We start from the raw sequence: 16854 nt of genomic DNA on the forward strand, positions 1-16854 counted from the left end.
GGCTTGATGCAAAATTTTTTGTACTTCTAAATTAAAATTATTTTGTAAATGTCAATACCCTAAAAGTAGAGAATGAGATTTGTTACTGATGAGAATTGAACCTCGCACCTCAAGGATACAAGGCAACCTTGTGCCATTGGCCTATCAAGAGTAGAGGTGTCAAACCCGAACCGACCCGAAAAAAATTATCCGTTTCGAACTGTAACCGATTCGATTTGATCCGAGAAATTCAAGACCCAAACCCGATCTGTAACCGAACCGAACTCAACCCGAATCCGAACTTGACCCGATCTGAACTTAATCCGGCACCGATTTGATCAGACCTGAACTCAACCCGAATCCGATTTGACCCGACCTGAACTCAAACCGAACCGATTTGACCCGACTCGAGCTCAACCCAATCCGAAATTGACCCGACAAATAACCGATCAGATCCGATCTGTTTTAACCCGAACTGATATTAACCCGACCCGATTTAAACTCGATTTGATTTTTACCCGATCCGAATTTAACCCGACCATAATTGATTATTGACCTTTTTATTCAAGTTCTTATACTATATATTTACTAATTATTAATAAGTTAACTTTTTTACTACAAAGAAATAGTCTGGAGTCTTAAGTTTACTACAAACCCATCACGTGAGACAATCTGACTAAAAAGTAGATGGGGTTCATATAAAGAGCTCTCTCTTCTTATCTCTCTCCTTTTTTCTCTCTCTACCATGTGTTTTTAGAATATTTTAATCGTTGTTATGTATTTACAAATACATAACATTCCTTCATTACTACTTCCTCTACAACTATGCATTATCCTAGAATTATAGACATTATACATCGTACGGTTATACACACACTACGTACATATGCAATAATTTATGCTCAAATAAAAAGAATGTACATAGTAACAATTAACTATCACTATGTATAATGTCAAGTTTTTAATATAAAAATTGAATTAGTAATAAAGTAATTCTAACAACTCTAACAAATATCTTATACAAATTGAATTAGTAATAAACTAAATTAATAGTACAGAACTCATAACTTCACAAGATTGTACAATTGATGAAGAGTTGTAACCTTGTAATAACCTTAAAAAATTGATATTCTATTTTGTATATATCACCATATGTAACTATTATTACTCATCAATATATCACTAGCTCGGTCTCACTTATATAGGTATGATAATTTATCGATAATTATTCAATCTCAATTTTCCTTTAAGATAAAAATTATACATAACTTGATCAAATGAGAAAACTAAAACTTCGTACTTCATAATTAATAATCATATTGAACCAATAATAAGGTAAAAACTCAATAATATCTCTAGATTAAAAATAACCTTATTTGGATATGAATTTGGTCAGCTCGACCAAAATCCAGCCAAACACAAAAAGGAATTAAATCGAAACTGACCATTTAATGAATCAACGGATCAACCTTATCTTAATCAAATCGAACTTGACCGAACCGAAATCATCCGAACCGAAATCAACCCGACCCAAATTCATCCGACCCGAAGTTATCCGGTTAAACCCGTTTTAAACCCGATCCAAATTTATCCGAACCGAAAGTGAACCGATCTGGAGTTGACCCGACCCATATCCGACCCGGACTCGATAGACCATGGCCCGAATTTGACCCGACCCGAATTTGACCCGATCCGACTCGACCCGAGTTAAAACGATAATTTTGATCCGAACATATCCGACCCGAATAGATCCGACCCGAACAGACCCGACCCAAACTCCATCCGGTTATCCGAATTGACACCTCTAATCAAGAGCTCTCCCTCAATTAAATTGCCCTAAAAGAGTAGAACAGTCCTTCGTAGGTTCACGGGTTACGTGCGTACGTCTTTAATTTAAAAACTTCCAATACAAGAATCTTTGCTTTTCAGTTCTTGCTCCTATTTTTCAACATTCACCCGCCATTTCAAAACCCTAACCTCTAACCACCATTAACGTTCATTCATCCTTCTTCAATTCTCCCAAATTTTCCAGAAATTTCAATTCACCTTCATAATTATTAGAAAAATACTCTTTCATCTCCAACAATTCCTCTTTTTCTTCATCCGAAAATCTGTACAACATTATTAAAAATTAAATCAAATCAAAGCGTCGAAAAAATGCCGATTAATCTGACGAAAAATTCTCTTTCAGCAATAATGGATGGCGATATCAACTCCAAACCACTGGTTCAGGTGTTGGACATCAAGCTCATTAATTCTAACCAGGAACGGTACCGTATTCTCTTATCCGACACCGTTTCGACTCAGCAGGCGATGATTGCGACTCAGCTTAACGGCCGTGTTAAGTCTGGTGAAGTTCGTAAAGGTTCCGTCATTCAATTGATTGAGTACATTTGTAGCGCCGTCCAAAATCGCAAGTATGTTTTTGATTAATTTTCTCAGAAATTTTAATGGCGTTATATTTCAATTGTTGTTAGTAGTAATTTTGTTTGATTTGGAAAGAGGAGGAGAAATTCTGTGTGAAATTGATGTGATTATGATAATTTGATGTTATTTTGGTATAATACAACTAAAAATGGTATCTAATAGCATGCAAAGAGGTATAGCTCTGGAATTTGTGTGTTTATGATGTCGACTTTTGGAGATTTGGAGCTGAAGAATTTTGGTAAGTGATTATTGTTTCGATCGGATTGTTGGAGAAGAGTCGAGTAACTGTTTGTCGATTTGTAGAGGTAATGAGATACGAGGTACTAAAATAGAAGGTGTTGCTTGTGATACATTGGTGATATTGAATCGGAATTGTGGTCGTTGGATAAATGTGTTTTGATTGGTGTCTTTCTGTCTTAAAGAACGAGAGAAATCGAGAGAGGGAGAAGGAGGGGAAGAGTGTGTTTCTGTCTTTTGTATGTGCAAATGATTTCTATATTATCGTGTAATCTTGATGGTCTTGACATGAGTGTGCAAAATGCTTGCTGAGGAGAATAACACAGGTCAATAAGCTATGCTGATGATGTGACGTTTTGCAACTTGTAGGAGGCATTTCGTTGGGTTTTATTCCTCTGTAGGCTCATAGAGATTGTCAGTTCAGGTTTCGGAATTAAAAATTAAGGAAATGTATAAGCTTCATAAGTATCCTTGGCATTTCATTAAGTATTTATGGGTTGAGCTTGGGAAAATTTGTGTAAAACTACCCTAAAGATAGGGTCGTTTGTGAACAACTACCCATTTTTTTTTAAATTTGTTTAGAACTACCCGTAAGTTTGGAAACGTTTGGGTAGCACTACCCACTAACGTTCTCCGTCCAATTAAAATGGTATTTTGACCCAATTTTTCACTTTTATCAATTACAATGACCAATTAATGTTAAAATAAGCAAAAACCCCAATTCAATTAAACCCCCAAACCTTAGAAATTAAAATCCCCAAATAATTTTACACTCATGAACACTAAAATGAATTCTAATTTAAACCCTAATTAGGTTAATTAAGGTGAATTAAAACCTTTAAACAAACTCGAAAAGTTAATTGGGTGGCAAAAGTGAATAAAGTGGGCTCCGATAACGTCTTAATTGGACGGAAAATGTTCATGGGTAGTGCTACCCAAACGTTTTCAAACTTGTGGGTAGTTCTAAACAAATAAAAAAAAAATGGGTAGTTGTTCACAAATGACCCTATCTTTAGGGTAGTTCTACACAAAATTTCCTTGAGCTTGTGTATATTTTTGAATCAGAGTAATTTTAGGAATTCACTTATATTGTTAATATTCCATGATTTTCTGATACTTTTAGGCAGACCTAGGGAAAATAGTGGCATTCTTTTCATTGCTGTTGGCTTGTGTAGCGATTTTATCAGAACATGAGTGATTGAAGTTTAACACTTTACTGGCATCAATGATGCACGGGTATGGCTCTGGGCTGCCGTCTCCCGTACCCGAAACGTCTCGGAGACGGGTACGCGACGGGGACGGCTAGGATACGTCCCCAATCCGTCCCCATCAAAAGTGGTACGGCACGTCATTTTGGGGACGGCTAGGGTCTTGATCGGATACGTTTCGGGTACAGGAAATCCAAAATTCCACCGTACCCAAGAAGCCCAGCCCAATTTTTTTTTTAAAAAAACCCCAAATCAGAACAAAACTTATCTCATACTCGATTTCCCCCAATTCTCACAAACCCTAAAACTTCGAACTCCTTCATCTTCTCCTTCCCTGTGCGATTTGATTGACGGCGGCGACCCGGAGACTCACATGGAGGCTGCAACAACCGACGCCTGGTTCAAGGCGGCGCCGGAGACCCACCTTCTTCTTCGCTGGAGACCCACCTGCGAGGCATCCTGCTTTTCTGAGTTTTTTCTTTCTTTCTGACTCTCTTCTTTCTTTCTTTCTGTAAGTCTTTTGTTTTCTTTTTTAATTGTTTTATTTGTTGTTGATAATATAGTGAATTGTAGTGACATTAAATGAGAATGTCAGTAGGTAATTTTTTTTTTTTTACATTGTGCAGTTGAATGGAGTCTCAAAATGTTGGTAGTGGGTATGGTAATATTTTTTTTTTTTTTTTTTTTATTGGATTTATATTTTGCTGATTTTTTTTTTCCGTATCCGAGCCGTACCCGTATTTTGAAAAAAAAAATTTGCCGTATCCCGTCCCCATATCCGTACCCGTTTTTGTCCCCGTATCCGTATCAGTGCAACCTAGACTGGCATCCTTGACGATTTAATTCACTGTGATTTACAATACTTGTGCATGCTTCTTGTTTGGTGAGAACTTATTTGGGCCATAATTTTTGCAGGATTATTGTCATTCTGAATATGGAAACTATTATACCTGATTGTGATACAATCGGGAACCCACTGATGCCCTCTGGAGTTGATTCTTCTGTTGGAAATGCATTGCCCAATAGTAATGTTGCTAATCCTGTCAGAGGAAGCAATACAAACATGGCCACACTAAGTACCCGTAACAATTCGCAAAACTTTAGACCCACTATTCAGCCTGCATACCAGCCACCCCCTAATTATAAAAATCATGGCCCTGTTGTGAAGAATGAGGCACCAGCACGTGTACTACCAATTGCTGCATTAAATCCTTATCAGGGGCGCTGGGCTATTAAAGCAAGAGTCACAGCTAAAGGAGATCTTCGCCGTTATAACAATGCTAAAGGTGATGGGAAGGTATTTTCCTTTGATCTCCTTGATTCAGATGGCAGTGAGATTCGTGTTACATGCTTTAATGCAGTTGTTGACCGCTTTTATGATGTTATTGAGGTTGGGAAGGTTTATATGATCTCAAAGGGTACCTTAAAACCTGCACAAAAGAACTTCAATCATCTGAAGAATGAGTGGGAGATTTTTCTGGAAGCAACTTCTACTGTTGATCTTTGCCCAGATGAAGATGTTTCCATACCCAAACAACAGTTTAACTTCCGACCTATTAGCGAAATTGAGGGTGCAGAAAACAATTCCATTTTAGACATTATTGGTGTTGTAATATCTGTTAATCCTTCAGTCCCCATTATGAGGAAGAATGGGATGGAAACACAGAGAAGAAATTTAAATTTGAAAGACATGTCAGGCAGAAGCGTTGAGCTAACCCTATGGGGAGACTTCTGCAACCGAGAAGGTCAGGAGCTGCAAGAATTGGTTGATTCTGGGCACTTTCCCGTCTTAGCTGTGAAGGCTGCAAAGGTCAATGACTTCAGTGGAAAATCTGTTGGTACAATTTCTTCAACCCAGCTTTTTATTAACCCCGATATTCCTGAAGCTCATCGTTTGAATGAGTGGTTTCATCGAGGGGGAAAGGATTGTGCTGCCCAGTCTATCTCTAGAGATGTTATGCCTCTTGGAGGAAAGAATGAGGTTCGCAAAACCATTTTACAGATCAAGGATGAGGGTCTTGGAAGGTCAGAAAAGCCGGACTGGGTTACAGTTAAGGCAACATTATCATTTATAAAAACAGATAACTTTTGTTACACAGCCTGTCCATTGATGATTGGTGATAGACAGTGCAGTAAGAAAGTTACAAAGTCGGGAAACACAAGATGGGTATGTGATCGATGCAATCAAGAATTTGAGGAGTGTGATTATCGCTATTTGCTTCAAGCACAAATACAGGATCATTCAGGAGTGACCTGGGTAACTGCTTTTCAAGAAGCCGGGGAAGAAATCTTAGGCTGCTCTGCTAAAGAGCTGTACACTTTAAAATCCGAAGAGCAGGATGAAATGTTTGCTGAGGCAATTCGCAGTAAGATCTTTGTTCCATTCCTTTTCAAGCTTAAGATAAAAGAGGAAACTTATGGTGAAGAGCAGAGAGTAAAAACAACAGTAATAAGAGCTGATAGAGTGGACTTTGCGGCTGAAAGCAGGTTTTTGATTGACATGATCATGAAGCAACGCAGACGATGAATATCAAGTTAAAGAGTTCTGAATTTAATAACTAGTGAAAAGTGAGACCATTTGCTACTGCTGATTTGATTCTGTTAGGTATTTTGTAGATGTTATATAAGCGGATTAACTTGCCAGCATCTAGTTGTAAGAAACAGGTGCACTAGTGTAATAGAGAAGATCTACTTTAAATTTGTGTTGGTTAATTGTGGATATAGTGAGAATATGACTACAGACATTTATATGTATGCTTGTAGATGTTTGGTACATCTTTTTTCCCCTTGTACCCTCTCTTTACTCATTTATAAAAGCAAAAATGAATTGGATCATCGTGATTTCTAACTGATTTACTGCAGACAGAAAATTTCTACTACGTATTTAGCTTAATGTTGCTGTCCTTGCTGAACAGATTTGTTTTGTTAGTCTGTCGACAGAAAATTTCTATTTAGCTTAATTGCTGATATGATTTGTTTGTGTTTGTCTGTTGATGTGATATTACAAACTTTTATTTATTCCTGATCTTACCCCTTCTTTTTCTACGACATGGTATCCTGGGATTATTCGCGTGAATGGCCAGTCTAAGCTTAGCAATTAAATCAAGATTCACTGTGTTCAGACTGTGCTCTCTTGCTGTGGCCAAAGCTTTGGCTTGACATAGTAATTCTTTCTTCACAAATACATAGATGATTTCAGGAAATTTTGTCATAATAGCAGATGGTCAAATTTCCTTTTAAACTTGAAAATCTGTTAAGTAAATCTCAAGCAATAATACGAACTACGAAGTACAAACCAAGGAGCTGAGCCATTATAAGCTCGGCCTGGACTTCAAAGCTAATCAAGCTGTCTCAAGCATAGTAAACCGAGGAGAAAATGCAGAAAATACATAGAGGCTAAAAGCTCACCACGAAATTGGATTTGAAAATACTCAGCGTCCACATAAACACGCAACAAATATTTTGTATTACATTTGCACTATTTGCAGCACAAATTTTTACACTTATTCTTGAGTGATAAGAAGGAAGCTTCAAACAATCATATTTAACCCTTTTGTACAGAAAGTCACACTTGATTGTGCACCGTTAAACCTGTGAGAAAACCTGCAAGAAAAAAACCAATCAGTCCGCCATAGGAAACAAAGGAGAATCAGCATGCATAGTTCCAAGTATATCATGTCTTACAGTGCACAGCCTGTAGAATCACCAGCAGAATGAGGGGAGTGTAGAATGCAAGAAAACCAGTTAACTTGTGTGATAAGATTTAGCCATCTAGGCATTGGAAGCAGATGCAGACGACCCAACATATGTTACACGAACATCCTGAGGCAGAAGATGATATGTAATTCCTAATTCCTCAAAAGCCTTTTTCAATTCCAGAACGAGATCAGAAGCTCTGCTGTTTTTCTCTGCAATGTTCTGGAAGTTAATAGTGTGAGTTACAAAAAGAGCCATCTTAATCTTGTTCATGTCCACAATGTCGATCAACTGCACGCTATGACATGGTCTCCAGTGCTGTGGTTTACTTTCTATATACCTGATCAACCACGAAAGTATGCTGAAATGAGCAGTCATCTCAATGACAAAGACACAAGCGGAAAGAAGAACAAATTGCAGAAAGCGTTAAACATAGATGCAACATGGCTTCAGTGTAATGTGGGTGTGTATCTGTCCTGTGCAAAAAGTTCTGACAACTTACAACTTAATTCTATCCTTCAGAGCAGCAATGGCCTCGACTGTAGTGGAGAAGTTAATTGCAAACTCTACTGAGTCATTCATTTCTGGGCTCCGATAGAAATTGCTGATAGGTTTGGTTGCTAAAACAGTATTTGGATAGGATATTTTTTCATTATCATATCTCAAGAAGATTGTGTTCAAAATGTTCATCTCTTCAACAACCATCTGTCAGAAAACATCAACTGATTAACAAATGAAATAAATTTAGCTACAGAATGTAAATGATAAAATATTATGCATTTCTATGTTACCTGAACACCATCAATCACACAACGGTCACCTACATCGAATGGATGCATTACAAATACAAATATGATTGCCTCAAACACTGTCTTGCAGGCATTACCAAATATAAATGTCACGAGCAAGAGCTGACTTGTAACAAACACAAGTATTTTGGTGGTCAAAAATCCCATCACAAGAGTCCACACAATAGCTATAACAATCAACACCACGCTTGAAGCTAAAATATTCAATTCATCCACAGCTGTTTTAGTATCATCTAATGAATGAGCAAGTGATTTGCGCTCCATGTAAGCAGTAACCTGCAACCGGAAAATACTATGTAAGATCATGTCAATATTACTTAATCAAAATCTTTACAGCTTTATATAGCGGACTTTTTGTTGGAAAAAAGGACAAAATTAAGCAAATGTTCTCCAAAATCAGACTTACCACCCATTTCTCCAAGGCAGACTCCTTGATCTTTCCAGTTTCAATATATCCATCAAACAAAGGAAGTATTTGGTTTAATTCACCAATTTTCAAGAAACGCAAGAGATCTTCCTCTTCAATATACCTAGTTACACAAATTGATAAAACATTTATTTAGAGTGATTTTACTAAGGTACTATTATTATACTCAAAAACCGAGGAATATTGCCATAAGGTGAATAATCTTACTCATAACCAGGTTTTGCAACATTGTTGAAGATTTTGGAAGCAGCAACTTTTGCTCGCCATTCACTCTTGATCTCTTTACTTAGCTCACCCATGCCATCAACTTCACCCAAGTCAAGGAAACCGGAACTAATAGACAGCTTTGTTGTCCTTACGAGTTTGATCAATCTTTTCATGGTCCATGCAGAGACATTTTCTTGGTTTAGTTGTTGAAGCTTCTCCACATTAATAACCTCTTCTGTTATCCCTTTATTATTTGTCCTTCGCTCTAAACTCAGCTGACTTAAATGTCTCGATCTGGCTACTCTTGCTGCCTTCTCCATGATTGGAGGACCAGAAAGCATTTGAAGCACATATTGATGAAATATTGATTTTTTAATTCGATCAAAGAACTTCTTGACATGAAAAGATAAAGCTAAGGTCTTGATTAATGTAGTCTTCACTAGCCATATTACTGCCCCTAATAAACACCCGGCTATAGCTTTTGTAATATAATGTAATACTATGGTGGCTTCTTTTGATCTGTTGCTCCCACGAATAAACAACAAAATCCACGCGAGAAGAACTGAGCTCAGCCAAAGGAAAACTCGTACACCTCTCTTCAATCCATTGGCATAATAGGGAATCTTCTTCTTGAAAAGAAGTTTTCGTTCCACCAAGTAAACAATCACATTGATGAAATATTTTGCTATAATTCGACCACTAAACATCATTGTAAAAAGAACACACCACTTCCAAAGCTCTAAACTCCATACTGTGGTATTTTGCAAATTGTAGTCTATTAAACTAGCAATCAGCATACACATCAAGCAAACAAATGCAATCCACTCCACGAAAACAAAAAATTTCAACCTCCTACGAAATTGGTGATTCCCTTGCTTGTCAATGGACTTGTAAACATCCTCATTATTTTCTTCATCTTTTCCGTAGGCATTTAATGGTGAGCTTTGGAAACCCGAAGTAGCATTTGGAATAGCCATACTAACTCTAGGATAAACCTGTGCCGGATTTGTATAAGGTTTGTTTGAACCCACCATATAAGTACTTTGATCAGCCAAAACTTCATCACCGGGATAAGGTGGCTCAAAAAACCTAGATTTGGAATTTGATAAAGCTGATCTAGCTAGAGCAGCACGTCTCCTGGTACGTTCATTTGGAATTACAGGTTCAAACATGGGATTTACTATTGTAACTTCAGGATACATTTCAGTATGTATTTGAGGGATTATTTCCCCTGCATTGGCAACTCTGCCAGTCACTTCCCTTTACTTTTTCGGATACTACTTTCTTAGCAAGAACGGATACTACAAGCCTACAACATCGACGAGAGCTGCTTTCAAAAGAACTCAATCACAAGTGCCACCACCATCACCAGCACCAACAGCAACAATTTGGTGAAGATTCCACAAGCAGCAGGATCAGATGTACACAACCTTATCCCTACAAAAACACGAGGGCACTTTACAGAAATTTCAAGCTACTACAATAGCAATAATCCATAGTCTATTACCGCGTATAAGCTTTATAACTTTGGTTGGTTTTATATCAGGAGTTCGAGATGTACACAACCTTACTCCTACTCATCAACCAAAATGATATGATATAACTTTCACAAACCCAAATATGCTTTAAGAAACAAGATAATATCTATCATGCAATATTTCCACAGACATCTAATACATAAACTTAACAGGGAATATTAAGCACAAAAGACAGAAATTACCTTTTAGCTAGTAGATAAGCAGACAGATAGATGTCAGACCTCGAAATTCTCGATTTGCAGTTTCAGTTCCATACTCCCAACAAACATTATATGGGATTGGATTGCAAGTTACAGTACAACTTTTTAAAAGCAACTAACTATCTGCATTGACTGAAGAAGTCAATAAATTGTGTAATTTTTAAATATTCTCAATTTGGCGGGTGGTGAGTTTAATAGTATGAGTAGCAGGTAAGAAGGTAATTGCGGCTTAAATTACAAAAGATATATTCAATTCTATTTATGAATGTATATATGAATGACGCCAGAATTTTGTACTTTTATTACATATTTTAAAACCATTGCACTACTTTATAGAGTTTACCATATAATGTCTTCTACTAAATGCTTTTAAAAAGAGAACTTTGTACTCGTATTAATAGTTTATGCGTCACAACTTAAGTATAAGACACGCAACAATTACATTGAATTTCTTTTTTGAAGGAAATTACATTGAAGAATTCATAAAACATAATTTTTTTTTTTGTGGAAAAAAATGGCAATTTAAAGTACAACAATGCATAGTTGCAAGATGCCTAAATTACAAACTATCCCCATCTTAGACGAAAATTTGGTCCGACAACATATAACTTAGAAGGCTAGTTGGGCAATAGTATGTAGTATAACGTTTGGAACATAAATTTCATCATAACTGTACACTTCTTCAGAATTCGGATATGCTATCACTTGCTCATGGGCCGGTGTATCTTCACAAAATCGTATGTAACCTTCTTTGTAGTAAATTATACTTAGTCCACCGCTGAGCCTGCCAAGAGACCTATGCAAGAAAGGTTAATCAATTAGACATAGACGTAAGCAGGGAAAAGAAGTCTGTAACAACGAAATGTATACTTGAACCTTAGAGGCTAGCTGAAAGTATAGAACAGATAAATGGTCCGAGTTTCTGACTACTAGCAATTTAAAACATAGTTTAAGATGAAGGGTAGTAAGGAATTGGTATGTACGAACTCTTCCCTCAAAGCATAATTGCTTTGTTGGAACTTCATAGTTCATAAAAAATACTTTTGCTTACCTCAAAAAAAAAAAAAAAAAAAAAAAAAGGGTCCTATCTCAGACACTAATATACAGCCTGCAGTCTTTCGGCACAGGCCACAACATTTTGCTCTGTATAAGCTCTTAAACCCATTCCACTTCTAGCACAATGTTAAATTCCTATTCTTCATAACTGTTGCAATTACTGAGTGTACTCCCTTTATCGGAAATTAATTTTCGAACTGTCATAAATTTTTATAATTTATATATGAAATGATTTTACAATACTTAATAAAAATTGTGTTAAAATTCCTCTCCATATCACTTTTTACTATATACATGCCTTGATTTACGCAAGGACATATTAGGAATATTCAATCATAATACACAACGGAGTATTATTCTAAGACAAATGACAACTTTTTCCAGACATCTTAAAAAGGTGCTCATTATCTTATGGTGCAGAACATGTTAAAGGCAAGAACTATACATACCAAGAGATTGAAATTATCTTGCAGAATTGCAGTTGAAAACTTGGTCAGTAATGGGAAAAAGAAGGAGATGCTGCCGGCCCCCCAACATGTGTAACATGCACATCCTGTGGAAGAAGATGATATATGATTCTCAACTCCTCGAAAATTTTCTTCAGCTCCAGGACAAGATCAGATCTTCTGACTCCTTTCTCTCCAATGTTCTGAAAGTTGATAGTATGGTTGACATAAAGAACCATCTTAATCTTGTTCATATCCACGATCTCTTTCAATTGTACACTATGGCCTAGTCGCCAGTATTCAGGTTTGTTTTCTATATACCTGAGCCCAGTTAAAGTATGTTGAAGTAAGAACCAACCTCAAAACCAAAAAACACTAGTTTAAAGGAAATTACTGAAAAGGTTAAATATAAATGTCATGACTTGAGTTCTCCCTTTTTTCTGGTGTAAGAAAGTACAGATAACTTACGATTTGATTCTAGTCTTTAGAGCAGCAATGGTATCTACTGTAGTGGAGAAGTCGATTGCAAACTCAACTGAGTCGCCCATTTCTGGGCTCCGATAGAAGTTGCTGATAGGTTTGGTTGCCAAAACAGAATTTGGATAGGTAATCTTTTCATTATCATATCTTAAGAATATCGTGGTCAATATGTTCATCTCTTCAACAACCATCTGCCAAAAAAGCTCAATTGGTTAGTACAAGTGAATGAGATCAAGCAGCAGAATCCAAACAAGGTCATGTAATAGGCATTTTAAGTTTACCTGAACACCATCAATCACACAACGGTCACCCACATCAAAAGGATGCATTATAAATACAAATATGATTGCTTCAAAAACAGTCTTAACGGAATTGCCAAACATAAAAGCCACAAGTAGTAGTTGAGATGAGATAAAGACAAGTATTTTGGTGTCCAAAAATCCCATCATAAGATTCCACACTATAATCATAATAATCACCACCACGCCTGAAGCTATTCTATTCAGCTCCTCTACAGCGGTTTTTGTATCATTTAATGAATGAGCAAGTGATTTACGCTCCAAGTAAGAATTAACCTGCAACCAAAGAATTTGTAAGAACCATGTTTATAATACAAACTCAAAGTAACCATGTTAATCTGCAATTAGAAGTTAATACTCTGAATTTAAGACTCGTGTCTATATTACTTTTTTTTATTTTTTATTTTTTATATTCAACATCTTTACAGCCGTGTGTGGAAGATTTCTTTCAAATAAAACAAGCATATTTCAGAATCAGTGTCTTACCACCCATTTCTTTAAAGCTGTCTTCCTGATCCTGGCTGTGTCAACAGCACCTTCAAATAAGGGAAATACTTGGTTTACTTCATCCATTTTCATAAAACGTAAGAGATCTTCTTCATCAATATACCTATGTCCACAAAATAATAAGAAGTTAGAGTAATTCAGAACGAGCTCAGAGATGCAGAGAAGAATTGCCAGAAGGTGCATTATCTTACTTGTACCCAGGTTTAGCAACATTTTTGAAGATCTTAAGAGCAGAAACTTTTGCTTCCCATTCACTTGTGATCTCTTTATTTTGCTCACCCGTCTCATCATCTTCATCATAATCAAGGGTATTAGATATAGTAGACAACTTTGTTCTCCTTATGACATCAATTAACCCTTTCATGGTCCAAGCAGAAACTTTATCTTGGTTTATTTTGTGAAGCTTCTCTACATTGATAACTTCTTCTTTTACCCCTGCACTTTTTGTCATTCGTTCTAAACTTAACTGACCACTAGTCCTTGATCTGGTCAAACTTTGTACCATCTCCATGCATGGAGGCCCGGAAAGTGTTTGAAGAACATACTGATCAAACAAGGATTCTTGAATTCGATCAAAAAACCTCTTGACATGGAATGATAAAGCCAAAAGTTTAATCAGTACAGTCTTCAGTAGCCATAGTCCGGCCCCAACTAGAAACCCAGCAATAGCCATTGTAATATAATGTAGAACTTTTTTGGTCTTCCTTGATCTGTTGTTCCCATGTGTAAACAATAAAATCCATGCTAGAAGAACAAAACTCAACCAAAGGAAAACTCGTAAACTTTTCTTTAGTCCATATACAAAATACAGAACTTTCTTCTTAAGCAAGAGTTTTCGTTCCACTAAGTATACAAGAATGTTCATGAACCATCCTGTTACCAATCGACCACAAAATATTACTATGACAAAAACACACCATTTCCAAAGTCTTAAACTCCACAACGCGGTACCTTTCAATTGGTTGATAGTCAAGCTAGCGATTAACAAACCCATCAAGCTAATGAACACTATCCACTCCAATAAAGCAAAAAATTTCAATCTCTTACGAGATTTTTGATTCAATTGAAGGTCAATGGATTTGTAAACATCCTCATCCTCCTCTTCCTCATTTCCTAAGACTGAAAAAGGTGATTTTGGGATGCCTACTGGAGTTCCTACACTAACTCTAGGAGACGCCTTAGGCGTTCTGACAGGTGTTTTTGGACCCACTAGATAAGTGGTTTCATCAACCAAAGCTTCATCACTAGGATATGGTGGCTCAACTAATCTTGATTTAGTTTTCGACCTAGCTAGAGAAGTGCGCTTTCTCATGAGCTCATTCGGAACCTTAGGAGGTCTTTGGGGTGTTGAAATGGGGCTTAACTTTGTGATTTCAGGAGACATTGGTGTAAACATAAAATTTTTTCCTTGGTCTGATAACATAGTGCTTTGGTCTGGTGACTTAGTGCTATCTGCTGCTACTCCAGCAGCAACTATAGCTAATACAACATCAGTCTCATTTTGATAACTACTACCCTCCATTGTAACAACTACTCAGAATCAAATATACACAATCACCCAGAATAAACAGATGCCCTTTCAAAGAAATTCAAACAACAATTATTATAACAGCACAGAATAAACAGATCCCATGAAGCCCCCAACGCATGGGCCGCACCCATCAATACGAGAGAGTTCAGACCACTTACAAGCTCAAATGAGGTAATCACTAATGTAAACAGTCACCCAAATACATGTTTTTCTTTTCTAGGAATAAACAGAATTTCAGTAAATAACCAATCTCTAAGAATAACCAATTCTGATCATTCAATCATTCCCAAAATCACCTGACAAAACAACATTCTAATATTAGAACTTTTTCGCAATTATTAACAAGCAATCAATCAACTTACATAAATTAAATGTTATATAAGTGCAACTTTGACTAACCTGAAAGTTGTTACTTCCCAATTTGGAGGAACATGGTTTTTCTAGCAAAACATTTTCTGGGTGTGAAAATCAAGTTGCACAAATGATAAGAAAAATCTTGAGCAGCAACTATATAATATAATTTGGGCAATATTTTAAAGAATGTGAAAATGGCGGTGGGTATATACTGGGTACTAGTGGACGTTGGCTAAAATGCTAATACGTCAGAATAAAACTACCAAACTATTAATTTAGTAAGCTCATGGAACGTGTGATAGAATATTGTACTTCAGTTATCAAATTCAAATTCATATGATTAGATTATATAATATTTATTTCAACCCCCTTCTATTTAATTAGTCAACAAACAACAACACCTACTCTTCTGGGTGGCTAAATAATGTCCAGCTAAGTGTAGCTATCACCATTTCATCATTACTCTTATTGAGACCAGGGTCTTGTGTAGCCATGTGGGTCATTTCTTCTTATAATATCCCTCTCCAAGTCTTCATGAAGTTGCAAATAAAGATGGCACTGGTAGCATTGTTCAAGTACGAAAAAAGTACGACACGGCATAGGCTCAGGGTAGGTACACAATGTCATGTTATTGTGCATATCAGGCGTGCAACACATTTTTCAGAAAAGTATGACATGACCCAACTCGATAGAAGTATAGAACACACTAACTAAATAGGTGAATTTTGTTTAAAGCATGTAAGCATAACATGACACAATGACACATGTGATGCTTGGACAGTTGGACCGTGCCTACTGCCTAGGCCACCCTTCGACATGGCATGACACGTAGTTAGTGGGCTCGAATGTAGGTAAAGTCTAGCCAGACCAGGGCATACAGGTTGGGCACAAGGCACGGTTCACAACACCTTTAGGTGTAGGTCCAAGGAGACAATAAGGTTTCATACCTTGAAAGTGTAGATTAAGTTTTTTTTAGAGTTCAGGTAACAGGTATCCATGATGTGAGATCAAAACACGAGTCTATAATATAGTACACATTAAACATACCAGAGGGTGCTTAGAGCATATATTCTGAATATTCATCAATTCTGCAATCTGTTAAGCTTCCTCCCCTTTGTTTCCTTCGTCCCTCAAAATGAAATTGAGATGAAAACTCAACATCAGAATTATCAACTCGATCATAAAAAATTTCAGCTACATCATCATGCTGCTCAGCATCACTTTAATCAGCTGATAAAAGTCCCCTTCTAGTGGTGGATCTTGCACTGATGTACACACCTTATTTGCAGCCAGCTAGAGCATATAAGTACGAGTATTATTTCGGAGAAGATGAATGCTTATGCTTATGCTTAGCACCATCTTATGCAATGGTCACTGTCAGTCATCATGAAATTTTGGTCACATAAACATAGATAACAATATAAAAATTCACATTGTTGGAAAGTGGAAGATT

The 16854-nt window shown here is 36.7% G+C and overlaps 3 protein-coding genes across 4 annotated transcripts; 1 reads left to right on the top strand and 2 right to left on the bottom strand.

Moving 5' to 3' along the window:
- Positions 1-1899: 1899 nt before the first annotated feature.
- On the top strand, positions 1900-6699 carry LOC145580032 (replication protein A 70 kDa DNA-binding subunit A-like). 2 transcript variants are annotated; one of them, XM_081637349.1, is made up of 3 exons: positions 1900-2396; positions 4767-5148; positions 5242-6699. In XM_081637349.1, exons 1-3 carry the CDS (start codon positions 2137-2139, stop codon positions 6376-6378), a joined length of 1779 nt encoding a protein of 592 aa, XP_081493475.1. In that variant the 5' UTR covers positions 1900-2136; the 3' UTR covers positions 6379-6699. The 2 variants fall into 2 exon arrangements, with proteins under 2 accessions (XP_081493475.1, XP_081493474.1); XM_081637348.1 differs by having other exon boundaries at positions 4767-6699.
- A 923-nt stretch (positions 6700-7622) lies between these two features.
- LOC145577753 (mechanosensitive ion channel protein 10-like) lies at positions 7623-11893 on the bottom strand. Its single transcript, XM_081635207.1, has 9 exons — positions 11834-11893; positions 10711-10717; positions 10498-10563; positions 10334-10427; positions 8991-10250; positions 8763-8886; positions 8339-8632; positions 8050-8252; positions 7623-7887 (listed from the first exon to the last, which is right to left on the bottom strand). The coding sequence occupies exons 1-9, from the start codon at positions 11891-11893 to the stop codon at positions 7623-7625; spliced, it is 2373 nt and encodes a 790-aa protein (XP_081491333.1).
- Positions 11894-12089: 196 nt separating this feature from the next.
- Positions 12090-15038, bottom strand: LOC145578866 (mechanosensitive ion channel protein 10-like). Its single transcript, XM_081636165.1, has 5 exons — positions 13708-15038; positions 13496-13619; positions 12992-13285; positions 12699-12901; positions 12090-12551 (listed from the first exon to the last, which is right to left on the bottom strand). Exons 1-5 carry the CDS (start codon positions 15036-15038, stop codon positions 12278-12280), a joined length of 2226 nt encoding a protein of 741 aa, XP_081492291.1. The 3' UTR covers positions 12090-12277.
- Between the last annotated feature and the right edge of the window lie 1816 nt (positions 15039-16854).

Source organism: Chenopodium album, chromosome 14 (assembly GCF_948465745.1).
Source record: "Chenopodium album chromosome 14, dcCheAlbu1.1, whole genome shotgun sequence".
Lineage (NCBI taxonomy): Eukaryota > Viridiplantae > Streptophyta > Magnoliopsida > Caryophyllales > Amaranthaceae > Chenopodium > Chenopodium album.

Bases quoted from the DNA above. Each gene is read 5' to 3' on its own strand.
- LOC145580032 (XM_081637348.1), top strand. From the start codon at position 2,137: ATGCCGATTAATCTGACGAAAAATTCTCTTTCAGCAATAATGGATGGC. The intron at 2,397-4,766 runs GTATGTTTTTGA...TAATTTTTGCAG, and splicing joins AGCGCCGTCCAAAATCGCAA to GATTATTGTCATTCTGAATA.
- LOC145577753 (XM_081635207.1), bottom strand. From the start codon at position 11,893: ATGGGTTTAAGAGCTTATACAGAGCAAAATGTTGTGGCCTGTGCCGAA. The intron at 8,887-8,990 runs GTAAGATTATTC...TTGTGTAACTAG, and splicing joins GTTGCAAAACCTGGTTATGA to GTATATTGAAGAGGAAGATC. The intron at 8,633-8,762 runs GTAAGTCTGATT...TTCCGGTTGCAG, and splicing joins CTGCCTTGGAGAAATGGGTG to GTTACTGCTTACATGGAGCG.
- LOC145578866 (XM_081636165.1), bottom strand. From the start codon at position 15,038: ATGGAGGGTAGTAGTTATCAAAATGAGACTGATGTTGTATTAGCTATA. The intron at 12,902-12,991 runs GTAAACTTAAAA...CTTTTTTGGCAG, and splicing joins GTGTGATTGATGGTGTTCAG to ATGGTTGTTGAAGAGATGAA. The intron at 12,552-12,698 runs GTAAGTTATCTG...AACTGGGCTCAG, and splicing joins CTAAAGACTAGAATCAAATC to GTATATAGAAAACAAACCTG.